This window comes from Neolamprologus brichardi, chromosome 7 (genome assembly GCF_056152115.1).
Source record: "Neolamprologus brichardi isolate AB-2024 chromosome 7, ASM5615211v1, whole genome shotgun sequence".
NCBI lineage: Eukaryota > Metazoa > Chordata > Actinopteri > Cichliformes > Cichlidae > Neolamprologus > Neolamprologus brichardi.
In genome coordinates this window covers 29990275-30006008 of record NC_142110.1, presented here as the reverse complement: position 1 = coordinate 30006008, position 15734 = coordinate 29990275, and the positions used below count along the sequence as shown (strand labels likewise).

Below are 15734 nucleotides of genomic sequence, written 5' to 3'. Positions count from 1 at the left end.
ACGGTTACAGCTCATAGCTAATCATCCTGTTTAGAGGAGCATGCTGACTCCAGATAACATTTGAAGCATTAAAAGGAAAAAGTCGAGATATAAATCTTAAGTGCTGTTATTGGTTGCAAGACGAGAAGAAAATGATGATGGTGATGATGGGGATGAACAAATGGTCTAAACAAGCCGCTTCAGTCCTGCTGCTCTGATTCACGGGGAGAGAAATCACTTCATCCTGATGACTCACTGATGAGTTCAACAGGCAAAAAACCCTCCAAAGATAAATAGATGGATACACTGTATGCTCAAAAGTATATGGACATCCTTGTTTACAACCTCTAACGGATTGGCTGCTCTTTGACAAGAATCTTTTCTTAGATCCTTAACAGTGCTGTAGGGGTCCTAAGGGTGGATTTTGGTGACTGTGGACTTTTTCTGTTTGCTGAGACCACAAACATTTTTTCTAAACTTTGACTGAGTCCTGTGTTTCCTAAAAGCAACCATAGATTATATGAGTTATGATGGAGCCACTAGTAGTAGATAGATTTTGGACTGCAAAAATGTTTATGAAAGATTCACAGATGTTGGTCAACTCAACACATTTACCTCACTGTATTTATATAAAATTGAATCTTGTTACATTTTCTTTTATAACATTTTTGCTCGTTATGAAGGAGTTCTACAGGTGTGAGGATTTCAGCATGTCTCAGTCTTCTGCTTCTCTTGAATATCTCAATATACAGTAAATCAAAACTGGGAAACGTAATAGGGAACCATCTGATGTGCAAATTTCCCCAAATTTCTCAACATGAAACTGAAAAAATGTCCCTAAAGGCCACAACAGAGACAACACTCCCTTTACATTTCGATGGATTTGGTACTTTCATTATGTGAACAGAACACCCAAGGACACTATTGTAAAATGAGTGTGATGTGCTTTATCTCTGTCATAAGGCAATCTCCAAAATCCCAGCTGCAAGTGTCTAAAAAAAGAGAGCGAGAGAGAAGCAGCAGCGGTTGAATGTTTCATCACTGGTATATTGACACAAACATCAGAACACAGCAGAACAAAGTGAAGCATAATTAACACAAACCAATTTATAATAAATAGACACGAAGAGGTTGAACAAATCAGATTGTACATACACACATTTCAGTATATTAATAACAACAACTTTTATACATTTGTACAAAAATAGAATCATTAGAGACATCAAAAGCCTCTCTCAAGTTCAAAAAAATAAATATCTGCTTGACACTCGCCAACAGTATATTTGAGAGTCTCTGATTTGTCAAACACAAAACACAAACTCTAAAAGAAGCATCTGTGAGCAGTAAATATTCCTGTCTGTCTTTGCAGTTACATGTTTTTCTGTCTGACAGCTGCAATCCGCAAACGTGATACAGATGCTGATTGGACAGTAAAGCCAGTGCAAACAGAGTCTGAAATAGAAAGGGTTAATTAGCCTCATGGCTGCAAATGTGATAAAATATCAACCAGCACACTGCATAAACAACAACAGGATTGTTAGGTGAGTAAACAACTGTACGACTAGATTAAAAGCCCAGTCTGTTAACTTTTCACAATATAAATCTGAGGTGCACCCACACCCAAAACGTAGAAAATCCACAACAACGTGTACAGTTATCAATCAACATGGTACCCTCACATGTAACACAAACTGTGGGCTGTATTCTTTGTATCTTGGAACCAGTTGTGATCTTTTAAATGTCTGTCATAAATCAGCTTTTAAAATCATACAAATTGCTAAGTCAGGCAAAGTTTGGGCCTTTGGGCCCACTAATGCCCACTAATCATCCTCAAGACCCCTCCAAACTCCCTAGGGTCCTCTGGAAAACTATTAAAGACCTCAGGAAGTTTCACAAGGACTGAATTAACCTCTTTATGGACCTCACAGACCCCATCAGAGACCAGAATTTGAATATATACTCAGGGAAACTTGGCAAAATCATCAGTGATTCTCACATACCTGTGCAATATTCTCAAGAATATTTATACAATTTTAAGAAAATCTGCCCGTCATTAAGACCCTTCCCTCAAAGTCTACAGTCTAGTACCTTGCAAAATCCCATTAGGGCTCTCAGGATACCTGTTCTAGGAACTTATGAAGGCCCTGGTAGAGGCAAATACCTTGGGAAACTACAACCTATATCTAAGTCCACCAGAATTCATTCTAGTACCTGTACAACCCTTTTAATGATCTCACCCCTCCAGCACCTCAGAGTTCTCCCAAAGGCATTAGCAGTTTTGTCAAGGCCCTCAGAAATCCCATCAATGACATTGACTTCAGGACCTCAGATTTGTCTGACTAAGGGACCTCTGCAGGACAATTATTATCCTCAGACTTCTACCACTACAGACTTTTACAGTGTACTTAAGAAACCTACAAGGTCATTAAGGACATCTCAAAGCTTTTCAAGTTCCAGTGTTTGTAGGATTTCAAGGTAAAGCTAAGCTCGCCCAAGTATCTCTGGAAGCCCAAAAGGGAGACCAATATGGACCTCGGGATCTGCACCATCTGCAGAGGTTTCCCTCCTTAAGGACCTCATTTATGCAGAAACCTTAATCTTTAGATAAATATACATATGAAGAGCTTTAATTTTCATACCTGAATATATCTGAGTGAATTTTCCTCCCTGTATGTTTTAATTACATTTTGAAATGTCCTTTTGACCTTGAATTGAATCTGAAATGTATTCACGAATGCTTTATTCCAGCATCCTCAGATGTATCTTTCTGTTTGTCAAAAAACCTTGGAGGCCCATCACAGCCAGGTGATAAAAAAGATTAAATTCTTTCTATGACAAAAATTTAAGAGTCAACAGAACATGTTTTCAGTCTAATTTTGTGGCACAAATCTATGAATATTTTTTATTTCGATCTATTTTTCCAGCATCAGTGGGCTTTCTATATAACCTGCTAACAAATGCACCAAATAAACTCACTTACATGAACCATTATTTTTTTTATAAGATTTAAAAAAGTAAATCAGTAACAACATCAGAATAATGAATATTAGTCAACACTAATTTTCTTGTTTCACAATAGTATGAATATAAAACAGATATGAAACAGTTCCTTTTCCATAATAACAGTTCATCATCTGGAAAGTAAACAATGAGTCAAATACCTTAACTTTAAAAAAAAAAAAAATTTAATTCTTCCAACACAGGATTGTTTTGCACGCGGTCACACAAAGTTAAATGTGAAAACAAAAAGATTTAAATGATTTGGATTCCCTTTGAAAAGTTATACACTTTTAAATTTGCATTTGTTCCCTTAAAACAAATGCAGATCTCACTGTGCACTTCCTTTGTTTGTAACTCAAGAAAAATCCCAGCAGATTACTGTGACAATCTTTCAAAAGTATTCATGAACACCAAAACTTGCATGTTTATGTTTGTCCCTCTGGAGCCATTCATTTGCCTCTCGAGCCATTAGCCTCTTGAATTTTCAAAACTGCCACCATGTTCCAAAATTGCTATTAATTCCAGCGTAGAAAAACGCAATCTTTATGTGTCGAGAGTATAAAAGATGGACATAGCGTTCAGGTCTGAAGAATGAACCCAATGTGGAAGGACGTTGGAAATTCATCCTTTTTAACATCTACCAGGAAGCATCTGCTCTGGATGCAAAAATATATCCAGTCTGTCAGAAGTCTGAGGAAAAATGATGTTTGAACTTGACCTCTCTAGGCACTTTGCTGAATATATGAGCTCAGTCGCTGGTTTATCGTCACTTTGAATAAATCCAAACATAAGTTAATTGTCTAAACTGGTCTTAAAGGAGGATTATTGACTAACAATCTGTAAGTCTTTAGCCAGGGTGTGCATGTGCACATACCGGTTTATGTGTGGTTTCATAGTCAGACCCACCCCATCGTTCGTCACATCCAGTTTCAAAACATTGAAGGCGGCAGTGAAATCTAGATGTGAAATCTTCCTCTAGAGGACTGAAAATAGGACTTCACAAACCAGTAGATGGTAAAAGATGAATACATACACTTTCTATCTCTTGAATTCTACGTACTTGCCTTTGGGGAAGTCAAATTTACGGCTTTAAAGCTTCTTAAGAGCTACTTTGTTTCACATTTACAAAAAATTTTACAGTTTCAAACATAAAACACAGGTTAAACTGCAATTGAACTTTCATTAGGACAATGTAGCTAACACTGAAGAGACTGCTTAATATGATCCAAAGAAAGAGAGAGTTATATGTGTCAGACCTACAGGCGTCACATAAGCTGCACGTGCTGTGCAGGTTGAGAGATTATCCTTCTATAACCTTGATATGCATACTGCAAATGGTAGGCAGCTAGGGGTCAATCCAAGAAATCTAGTTGAAACAAAAGTACCTCAACGATTTATCCCCTGTTCACAAAAAATTTTGGAAAACAAAGTTGAGCTATGATGCAAACAAAACTGAGGTGTAATTTAAGAGTGTAATTTTAAAGTGGACTTATATTTGGTCAAATGTGTATCTTTTTTTTTTTTTTTGCCACATTTGGTGGCCATCATGAATTTTCAAAAGGCTAATGATTACCTGTGAACATTTTGGTACTGATGAAATACACAACTTTAATGTAATTTCTTTCTCAAAACCTCCATCAACAAATGTGACTTTGTAGGCCAGACTGGAGCTTAAAGAGTGATTAACATAATCAGACTACATACCTTCGCTTTAAAAACAGAGCTGTTGAAGTTGAAAGATATTGTTTGTAAAGAAGCCAGTCTTTAGTTGCATTAACACACTGTCATGAAATTAAAGAGATTAAACTGATAATCAGATTACAAAGCAAAAAAAAAAATTAAATAATGCAGCACAGATCATGTTAAATGAAAATGATTAAAGAAAGTTTCTTCTGACCTTGAAAACAGATGTTTGTAAATTATGACAAGAAACCACAGTTACATTTCCTACTCTGTAAATAAAAGTAATCTGATTACATGAAAGAGTTTTTCATTTCATTTCGGTATTTTGATGCTATGATAAATCTTCTCAGCTCGCACTGTAAAAACAATATTTTTTAGATAATTTATTTCATCTGTAACATCTTAAATATGTTTTTAGTGTGAATAAAAAAAAAAAAAAACAGAGGTGGAAGGTGTGATGTGTGAAAAATGTTGTGAGCGGTTCATAATAAATGTGGAAATCTGACAGTTTGTTCCACTTGTTAAACAAATGCATTGTGTGGGATTTGAACACTTTAAGTCTCAAATGTTGCCAGGTGTTCTTTAAGACGTTGTCGTCCATAATCCAAACCTTGCTTGAATTCTTCCATTTGCTTCCTTTCCAGTCTCCTCTGTAAAGCTCCGCCCCCTCTGGCTAGGTGACAGAGAGTTTCCGGGACTCTGAATGCCGTTAATATCCACCTATCCTTCTGGAGGCGTTGATGACACGAGCCGCTCACTCTCTGCTCGCTCCAACTGAAAGCACAAGCAAAATTGTAAAAGTAAATGGCCTCTTGGCATATTCTCGTGATGTCCCGCCTCCTCAGCAGCTGGAGTCCTCGCTGCCGGTGCCTCCTCCTCCGGCCTTGCTGGCAGCTGACGAGCTTACAGAAATCTGGCAGCCATTTGTGACGTGACTCATGACCTTCTGTTTCAGCTGAGCGACCTGTTCCCGTAGCATAGCGGCGGTGGAGGCCAGGTCCGAGTTCTGGCTCTTCAGGACTTTCACCTTCTCCTCCAGCCGTGAGATGCGCTCCAGCTTCCGCTTGCGACATTTGGATGCGGCAATCCGGTTGCGAAGTTTCTTGCGTTCTGCTTTGATTCGCTCCTGTGTCTCCAGGTCGATTGGCGAGAGCGATGGTGGCGACGTGGGGTCCCCTGCAGGATGAGGGACCTCAGGGACAGTCTGCGGGGCATCCAGGCCTCGAGGGTGTGGCTGAGGGGCTCCACCTCCACCGTGGCCTGTGCCTCCACCATATGCCATCTGCCCTCCGGAGTATGGCATCTGGCCTGGGTTGTAGCTGCTCAGGTTGGTGTAGATAGGCATATCTGCACCTGACATCAGATTTCTCTGGTAGGACGCCTGCAGGGAGACGCTAGAGGATGAAGGCGGAGACATGGGCCCACCTCCAACCAGCTGGTTCTGCTTGTGAAGGTCTGCCAGCGCCTTGACAAAGCCATCAGCAAATCCTTCTTGCTCGTTGGTGGCCTGGTTGCGGTACATGAAGGGATTGGTGGAGTTTGGCACCGGGCTGGTGGTGACCAGCCCCTGGTTGGACTGAATGATCAGGTGCTCCAGATCTGGGGACGCCAGCTTTAGCAGGTTCATGTCTGCTGAGGATGCTGCAGAGGACGCTGCTGATGTCATCAAGGAGCTGTTGCTAGCCAGCCCCAGGATGTTGGGGTTCCCACCCCTCCCTCCTGCTCCACCACCACTGGGGAAGTGGTGACTTCCTCCCATTGACATGGCTTTCTTACTCATCAGCATCTTGTTTCCCGAGTAGCGCTCGTATTCGGCGATCTGGCTGAAGCCGGGCACGGCGGGGGAGTCATCGTGGTAGAAAGGAGTCTCCATCTTGGCCGTCATTGACAGAGAGGCGTCTCAGAGGAAATCTTCATAATCAGATTAACCTGAATATGAGAGCTGATTGAAACGTTCCACTGACGTCTGCGGCTGGAGGATGAAGGCAAGACGAAGAGAAGAAAAAGAGTTCCTGCAGAAGGAAGAAACATGTCTGTGAGAGGAAGAGGAGGACCAAAACAACAGGACAATCACTACCCCTCACCTCTCATTCTGTTTGTTCCTCTGTTTGTGGGTTAATTTCACCCTGACCTAAGGCTGAAGGAACACAGCCACCTCTAATTTGACAATCATGCTCATTTCTATTTCAGAAATGTATTTTCATGACATCAAATACGTTTCTGCATTCACGTCTTCATACTGTTTGTATCCTTGTTTGTTCCTGATTTTACAGACAACATGCCTCACTGCATTATGACTCAGTGATGTTCATCAGAAACAAAAATGTTTTAATAACACTTGCTCTTATATCCAGCTCCAAACTTAACTACACCTTATTCTGAAAATATGCTCAGTTATATGGCCTCTAAACTTGACAGATTATTGCTTGTAAATATTTTGTTTACAAAAAAATTGGATTAAAGCTTCTTTTACATTTTCTGTGCTATCAAAAAACCAAGAGGTTTAATTTACAAGCAAATTAAAAGCACACAGGTTTTCTAATTATATGAATAATGAGAAATATGTTCGTCTTATTTTAGTCCTGCTGATTATTTCCAACTACACCCTCCTGCACTGTAGCCAGTCGTCCTTGTTCTACTCTGCAGTCTCTGTGAGCTCAGCACATGAACCAGCTCTCCACCTGTTGCAGGTTCTGGTTAGGGTGACGCTTGAAGTCCCAGCAGAGCAGAACAAAGAAGCCATTGCCAGCTGCAGTCCAGGAGGGTGGAGTTGGAGTCCATCTAAACATGGGATGAGAAACTGAAAGAAATTAAAAACTGTCATATCAGCAACCCAACCAGTGTTTCCCATTAATGTGAGTTTTTCATAGTAACATCTGTAACTGATCAGCTAACCCTATAGCAATAATATGAGCTGCTAAAATTCTCCAAAAACCAAGAAAAAGTTCTCCTTTACAAGAGGCTATGCTGGTGGATTCTTTATGAAAGGAAAGGAGCCCCACAATTCACAACACACAGTGTTCTACACTTTATACTTACAAGTTGCTGATATGTTTCTGACCTCCAATGAAAGGCTGTTACACTTAGACCTAAATTCAATATGCTGCTGTAATAAAATCTGCTTCCTTGCAAGTTGTCGCTTTCTGAGCACAGCAAATATTTGTGAGTCTTAATAAAGGCAGTTGATGCAGTGGGTCATCTCTCCTGGGAGACGGGAGAATATGAGTGGACAGGATGAGCAACTAATGTAACTATGACAAACATTTCCAGTTTTAAAAGGCAACAAACGTCTACACTTGGAGGATGATCCTAAAGCAAATCCACCATGATCCTTGCATGGCTCTTCAGTAAGGCTGTTACAGTGTGAAAACTAAAGCTGGCTAAGTAAACGATACAGGATCCTGTCAAAAAACAGTTATTACAGAGTGTCATACACATCCCTGATTATGTCGAGATTTCCCTCCAAAGGTGAGATTTACAGCTTGTTTAAACTTGTTCACTGGGCTGCTCCCACTAGTGACACCTTGATATGACGAGCACTGATGGTCTGATAGAAAGGAGCAGATGTACTCCTGAGAAGAAAGCTCAATGTTAACATGACCGTTGCTCACTGCAGTACAATACATACATGCTGTAAACATTACAGAGGAGTCTGTTTCAGGTATTTATTGAAGTCTCATTAAATGGACAAGCTGTCGCCTCGTTCTCTTTCAACAGATTTGTAGACGTGGGTGAAAAAAATGACCGTACATGCCGGCATTCAAGTTTGAAAATCCTGGGATTTCTTGGGCAATTTTTTCCAAACTAATGTCTGATTGTGTGAAGTGATTTTAGTGAAACTTCACTTTTGAATTGATTGAATACTTTTGTAGTATGCAGTATTTTTTGTAGATGCTTTGTGTGAGCTATTCTACTTGCTGTTATAGGTTTTGTTTGACATTTTGGCTGCTGCTACAGTATTTTATCAACTTTTGGGAAAAATAAAGCATGTCTCATATCCTATGAGTTACTGACTCAAAGAGTCAATTCAGGTCAGTTCAAACTTTACCAGCATTCATTTTCGTGTATTTTTAAAGTTTCTATCTCTGCAGCAAGAAGAGCTGAAGTGACTACACGACAGTGAGCTAATTTACTCAGAATCTGATCGGTCTGAATGCCTGCAACAAGATCAGCTGCACTCACTCCTTGAATCGTCTTTGGATGATACACCCAGTCATACCAAAGCTTGGAAAATAACCATTTGTGTTCTAGGATATAAATGTCATGGATTTGAAGAAAACATTGCGCAACCATTTTTTCCCAAACCACAACATTTTCTAAACCTAACTCATTAGCTTTGATAACAAGTGACTTCTTATCAGTAATTAATGATACATTAACGATCACCTAAATTGAGTGTGAAAATCAGCCATGGAATGACCCGACTTGTGGTCTCTGGTGTGAGCAGTGAAATGATTCATTCGACTGAAATTAAGGCTGTTCCTGACATCTAATTTGTGTTTTGTAGTAGGAGAGAAACTAACACTAGGAAAACAATGAAAACTGGGCACATTCCAACAGAATGCGGTAAACATCGGTCGTACAAATACTGCGTGGGAATTTACGAGCCATTTGAAATCATTATTCACCTTCCTCAATAATTACTGTTTTAAATGTCACTGAAGAGTGGGAAACTTTGTCTAATGTGTTACGCTGCTCACACGCAATGCTAAATTAATTTGCCGAGCGTTGCTAACGTCAGTACGGCTAGCACATGTAGCTCTCCTTCCTTGCATGCTTCCACGTGCCTTGTGGTTAATGTGGTTTTCATTTTGCTTCAGTTCTTATGTCAGCTTACTCTGACACCGCTGATGTCCTGCAAACCCGATCTGGTTGGTGCGGATGCCAAACTTCGCACATTTACATCCTCTTGTCAGAAAAAGGAGGGCCCTCCGTCTGTCAGAGCCCGGTTAGCGAAGGTTGGCTTTTATCAAAATAATTCACTTAACCAGCTGGCATTTCTGGTGCTGACCAGCAAGAGCAGCAAATTTAAAAGTCTAATTTGTCAAATATGTATGTGGACACGATAAAACTGGACAGATAAGATTTCATTTCATTAGATTAGAGTTTGAGGCTATTTCATGAACTGTGTTTAGGGTTGCCAGGTTGGGTTGACAGATGGGTTAAATATATAGATTTCTTGGAGATGGTTTTGAAATAGGAGAGAAAGCTGGGAAATATGAGAGTGCTGGTGGGTATGGATAAACCCTCCAGAGATAATATCATTCAAAGCACGTGTAAGCAGAGGACCATGGATTTATTTTTTTATTTTGTTGACAGCACTTTCAGCGCGTTTTTAGAATATTTTATATTAAATATTAGAGATAAGTGCTGCACCTGTCTGAATGGATTGAAGTCTTTGTATTTTAATGTTTCATTTCTCCTCTCTGTGTATCTGGCTTTACTGTGTGGGTAAAACAATAGTGTGTATTCTATATATAACAAGTGTTGTTGGAGCTTTACCCCTTTCAGTTTTTAACCTCTTCTCCGAGTCCAGAAAGACAGAAACCTCTAGTCTGTTTCCTAAAAAGGGCAACACATGGGTCTGAAAATATTTTTGCTGAAAAGGAAACACAGTGGTCGAGTTTGAGTTACATGGAGAGACAAATAACCAACACAGTGACAAGCATCACTGTAATTCCTGAATCCTTTTCATGAATAAAAACAAGAAATTACAAAAACATCCCCTCTATCCTTTAACCTCAACAGTTCAGATGTAGTGTGTGTCATGTGGTGACGAAACTGACCACGAGGCGAGACGCTTCTTTGCTTCCTTATAATTTAATCAGAGCAGCATATTGGGAAATAAGAGAAAAAACCCTCAGAGTAGGAAAGAAACAGCAGTTAAGGTCATGCGTGAGGAAGATTTCCCCACAGGAGAGGAGTGAAAACGTCAGATAGAAGTTAGTGTGATAATCACAGGCTGCACACAGGTGATTATCTGAGCTCAGGTGACTAACAGCAGCCCAGCACGATGAGTCTGAAGCTTACAAAGACAAACAGGCTAATGTGACATTGATGCAACTCTTAAAGTTAAATCAAGGGACAACAGGTGTCACTTGATGCTTAAGCTAATGCAAAAACAGCTTAAACATTATGAACATACTGGAACTTCTAAGACTTTGAATTGTTATCAGCTTTTAAAGTATGTCTGGTCTGAGATGTTGAACCAGTAAGAGCGATCTGGTAGGCTCATATGGATGCATATTGTTATGATTATTTAGTGTCTGTAGCATCATTGTGTCCAGACTTTTCAGTCTGGAGGCAACACCTAAAACAAAGTTTAAAATAAGTGGTAACTGTTTTATTTAACCCAGCCGACAATCTATTTCTCAACCTTGCTGAATAATGATCATATAAAACAAATTTTACATTCATTATTAATACTGGTAGAAAACATGTGAAGATTATGTGTATGACTTGAACGTGGGTTTGCTCATTTCAGTTTAGTTTTTACTGTAAAAGTTTACTTTTTAAAATTTATTTTATTTAATCAGTTCCCAGTCTCAGTTTTAGTCTTTTTAATTCTTAATTTGTCTTAAATTATTTATTTTATGCAGGGTTTCTGTCAAGGGAAGACATTTTAGTAAAGTCAGAATAGACATTACAGCCCGATCTCAACGAAACATGAAATGGTGACAAAAAAGCAACCTGTTTATTTGTGTTCATGGACACAAATGGTCACGTGTTCTTGAGAACTGGTGTTCAGGGAAAAACAAAGCAAACAGAAAGACGAGAAAATTCATGACCAGAAACAAATCAGTAGATTCGAGACTTTGATTATTTCATAAGCTGTTGGGTAATTACAGTAAAACAGCTTTGTGATGAGATGTGATTGAGAGTCAAATCTTTAAAAAAAAAAGTGCTTCAAAGCATCATCGGGAAGGTTGTGAATCCACATTTTACCAAATTCACAAAAGCTAGAACTACACACATGTTTTATTTTATTTCAGTTATCCAAAATCATCTCAGCAAAAATATTTTTTCAAATATCCTTTTTATCTTTATTTCCATCAACAAGAGTGAAATTAGTTAGTTTTTAGATCAGTTTTAGCTTCCTTTACCTCCAACCTGCATAGGTGGAGTTTCTGTCCTTTATTAAAAAAGGAACTTCCAAATGACCACAACAGTAGCCTGAAGGTGCTTTATATCATAAGATAAAGAGTGCAATAACTCACAGAATTAAAATAAAAATTAGAATAAAAATTTAAAAAATATTAAAAAGTAAAAAGCAAGCAGTTGGCGACAGTGGGAAAGATAAACTAATTTTTAACAGGAAGAAACCTCTGGGAGACCCAGGCTCAGGGAGGAACAGCCATCTGCTGTGATTGGTTGTGGATGAGGGGATGACATATGAGACCAGACAGATGAAAAACCATATTCAGGAACACAAAAAACCCCAGAGGAGCCAGAAAACTACAGATTATAAGATGTGACAGTTTTCACAAACTCATTTTGGTTTTCATTGCACAGCACGTAGTTTGAAATGATGACAGCCTAGTCCTGTCACATGTCATGTAACATTTGAGTGCTACGCCCACAAATACTTTTCCCTTTTTTAAACATTTTCAATCCACACAAAAACACTAAAACATTGTCAAGTGCTCGCCAAAGCAACACATGCCATTGTAACCCTACCCAGATAGAAATGTTAGCTAGTCATAAGCCTTTTGTTTTTCAAAAGCTCTATTTTCAGTTCCTTTAAATCCTGTTTACATTTGGACAAAAGGAAAAAATACACAAGAAAGGTTTTACAAAATGCCCATATATGTGTGGACAGGGCTTAAGAGGTCATGCTAGATTAGCCTGAAACTGTCTAAACATGAAGAGGTGGCACGAGAGTGCGACGGCCATCTTCTACATTTATGCCCCAAACTATTAAGATTGCACTGCCCTTCACATCTAGCTCTCGGCTTCAAAGAGAGTCTGGCCACCATTCACAGCATGAGTGGGTGGGGATGGATCTGACTGATAACATTATAAATCCCACCCTGAGAAAATATGTTCACAGCTCGTATGCCATGTGAACATATATTGTTTCACTTTTGAGCGAAAGCAAGTGGGCATCGTTTTTCGAGTTTTGCATCTCCAGCTCCAGTATGAACCCACCACTTATTCCACTGTACGAGCTGGGAAATCACTGGAATACATCAGCATTTCCATGCTTCCTCCCACCTACAGACATTTAACTCCTTCTTCCAGCCCTCGCCTCAATGCTCCTAAACAAAGCAAGGCACCTTCCCCACTGTCATCGTTAGTTAGTGAGCAGCGTTTAGAAATCTGGACATCCCACTTTCTTTTACAGACAAAGCAGATGTTTCTAGAGCAACGTCACCTACTTCCAAGGTGCATAAAGAAGAGCATTATTCTAAAAAGGTATAGAAAACAGCCAACCTTACACATTCATGTGCATATCCACCAGTAATCCTCGATGTGATTGGTTGTTTTCTGTGAATGTCCTATTTAAAATGTTGGCTGTAATCTGTTTTATAGCTGACTGATGAGGTCAGAAATGTGTTGGTCAAACGGTAAAGTTCTTACTACTGCAAGTTAACTTCCTCCACAGAACTCCAGCTAACATTCGAATGTTTCTCAAAACTGGCAGGGAAGCTTTCAACAACACAAACACAACTCTGACTGTCTTTAGTCCAAAAACAACACAACACTTGAGCTGGAAGTGAACGTCAGCTCGAAAACATTACTTACGTCACTTTAGCTGCAGAAACCAGCAGAACCAGTAGACCTGCTTAATGTCACAATTTAATGAACCACACTGAGATTAAGTAAGTCCAACTTTAACAACGTGTCTTATTACATGTGATTAACCAACACAATGGCACAAAGAGGTACAAAACCCAATATGTTTTCACTTTACAGACATTTCCATGCATGTGTAGTCAAGATACAGGTCATTATTCCCAAAGGTCAGAAGATCCCTGTGTTACAGCAGCCGAAACATTAAACACAGCCTACAGCAAGTAGAGTAGTTAAAAAAAAAAACAAAAAAACACTATGACAAAACAAAATAGCTCCATGAGGTAAGAAAAACAGAGGAGCTGTTTGTAAAGCAGCGAAGAAAAAAAAAAGGAACTTAAAAGATAAAAAATAAAAAACTTTGCAAATTAAAAAAAAAACAAAAAAGTATAAGAGTATAATAAAATAAAATGGGTCTATACTGTAAATTTGCTCAAAAAAGGGTGTCTGGACCCCAGACCTCTCTCTGCATCTCAGATCAAAAGCACAGTCACAGCTGGAAACTCCCAATCACACCCAACACAGCAGTTTATTATTATTATTATTATTATTATTATTATTAATAATAATAATAATAATAATAATAATAATAATAATAATGTCATTTGGGGCCAATGAAAATCACTGCCCTCTGCTGGACACACGACTTCCTAAACGACCTCCAGTGCAGTGTTCCTCCTTATTTATCATCCAACATGTTCACATTTTCCACAAACACTCCCAAATCCGATGGTAACGTAACTACTCAAACTTCATAACTACTTAACTATTTTAATTTTCTACCGCTTGTCACAGCTGCCTCCCTGCTTCTAATCCCAGCACTGTGCGGTGTGTTAGTCAAAAAGCTGGTTGTTGTTTTTTTTAACATAGAATAAAGAAATATGAAGTGCGCAACAGTTCATTAAACCAGCTACAGCATTCAAACCCTGCTTACATGTTACAGCACATGTGACAGTGATGAATATAAATCCCAGTAAGCAGTGAAACAGTCGTCATATCACACTGAAGCTCGTTAATAGAAAGGTCAAACACCTTCATCCTCCTCAATGCTGTGTAAGCTATAATTTATAATAACAGGTAGTTTTCAGTACCGACACTCTGATCAGTCCTCTCCTCTCAGGACTTCATCAGGTGAAGTTCCGTCAACTTCAGACCGGGTGAAACCAGCGCGAGGCATCATTAACACTACCATCATCATCCTCCCCCTCCTCATCACCGTCCTAACCGACCGCGGCTCGGTGTCTCATCTAAAAAAGTCCAGCATGACGAGGCTGGGAGGCGATGAGAGCGGGAATAATGTCTGATAAAGGCTGATACTCACAGAGAGACAGGGAGAGCTGCTGAACCATCCGAGAGCAGAGAGACTGACTCAGAGAGAGAGCGAGGAAGAGCGGCTGAAGTCTCTCTCCATCACAAAGTGACTCACTCTGACGCTTTCTGCTCCTTATCTCTCCAACGCGCCTCTAATGAGCGCCTTTATTTATACACTGACATACTTCACACGGGGAACATTATGGGGCGCCGTTTGTAAAGTAGAACATATATATGTGATATATATGAGACGCATAAAGGTTGAAAGCCGTGCCTCACAGGTTGGTAAATTAATGGACCCCCGGAAAAAGAACCCCCCCCAAACCGGCTCTTCCTCTAACGTCCGCTTGAGGCTGACTCCCCCTGAATCAGTTCCTTACACTCCCTTACAACCATATTCAGAGAGGGGTTTGGACTCCACTCTGACCTCACGCATGACCTTTCCTGGACAGTAATTTTGCTTTTTTTTATCCCCGACATTATCTCACACTTGTCACTTTTAATCTGTCATCTCACATATATGTGTGTACATGTTCACTTATGCAAAATTTGATATTTTCCACTTTTGAAAGACAAAAGAGGCTCAGCTGTGGAGGCTGGAGGGGTTGGTAGTGGAGTAAATTATTTGACCTTTTTGGTACATAAGAGACCCAAATTATACAAGTCACAGATGTTTGTGCTTTATTTGATTCATGAATTCAGTTTGATGATTAATTATCCACAGTGTGGTGGCTTACAGGTACGCCTGATCCCAGGAGGAAATCAAACAAACTGAACATGGAAGCAGCTGAAAGTCGCTTTTATTAATTAAAATTACGTCACTTGGTTAACTTTAGGCATTGAGGACTTGGTTATTCTGAGTCAGTAGCAAGATGCCTTCTTGCTTTTCCTACACACAATTTGCACGTATGACATAAAACTACACAAATTATACACAACAAATTTGTGCTCACTGTCTTGAAGAATCT

The 15734-nt window shown here is 39.4% G+C and overlaps 1 protein-coding gene across 1 annotated transcript; it reads right to left on the bottom strand.

Moving 5' to 3' along the window:
- Positions 1–1005: 1005 nt before the first annotated feature.
- On the bottom strand, positions 1006–14859 carry june (JunE proto-oncogene, AP-1 transcription factor subunit). Its single transcript, XM_006782119.2, has 2 exons — positions 14777–14859; positions 1006–6674 (listed from the first exon to the last, which is right to left on the bottom strand). The coding sequence occupies exon 2, from the start codon at positions 6545–6547 to the stop codon at positions 5504–5506; it is 1044 nt and encodes a 347-aa protein (XP_006782182.2). The 5' UTR covers positions 6548–6674; positions 14777–14859; the 3' UTR covers positions 1006–5503.
- Positions 14860–15734: the final 875 nt, after the last annotated feature.

Excerpts from the sequence above, each read along its gene's own strand:
- june (XM_006782119.2), bottom strand. The coding sequence starts at position 6,547 with ATGACGGCCAAGATGGAGACTCCTTTCTACCACGATGACTCCCCCGCC.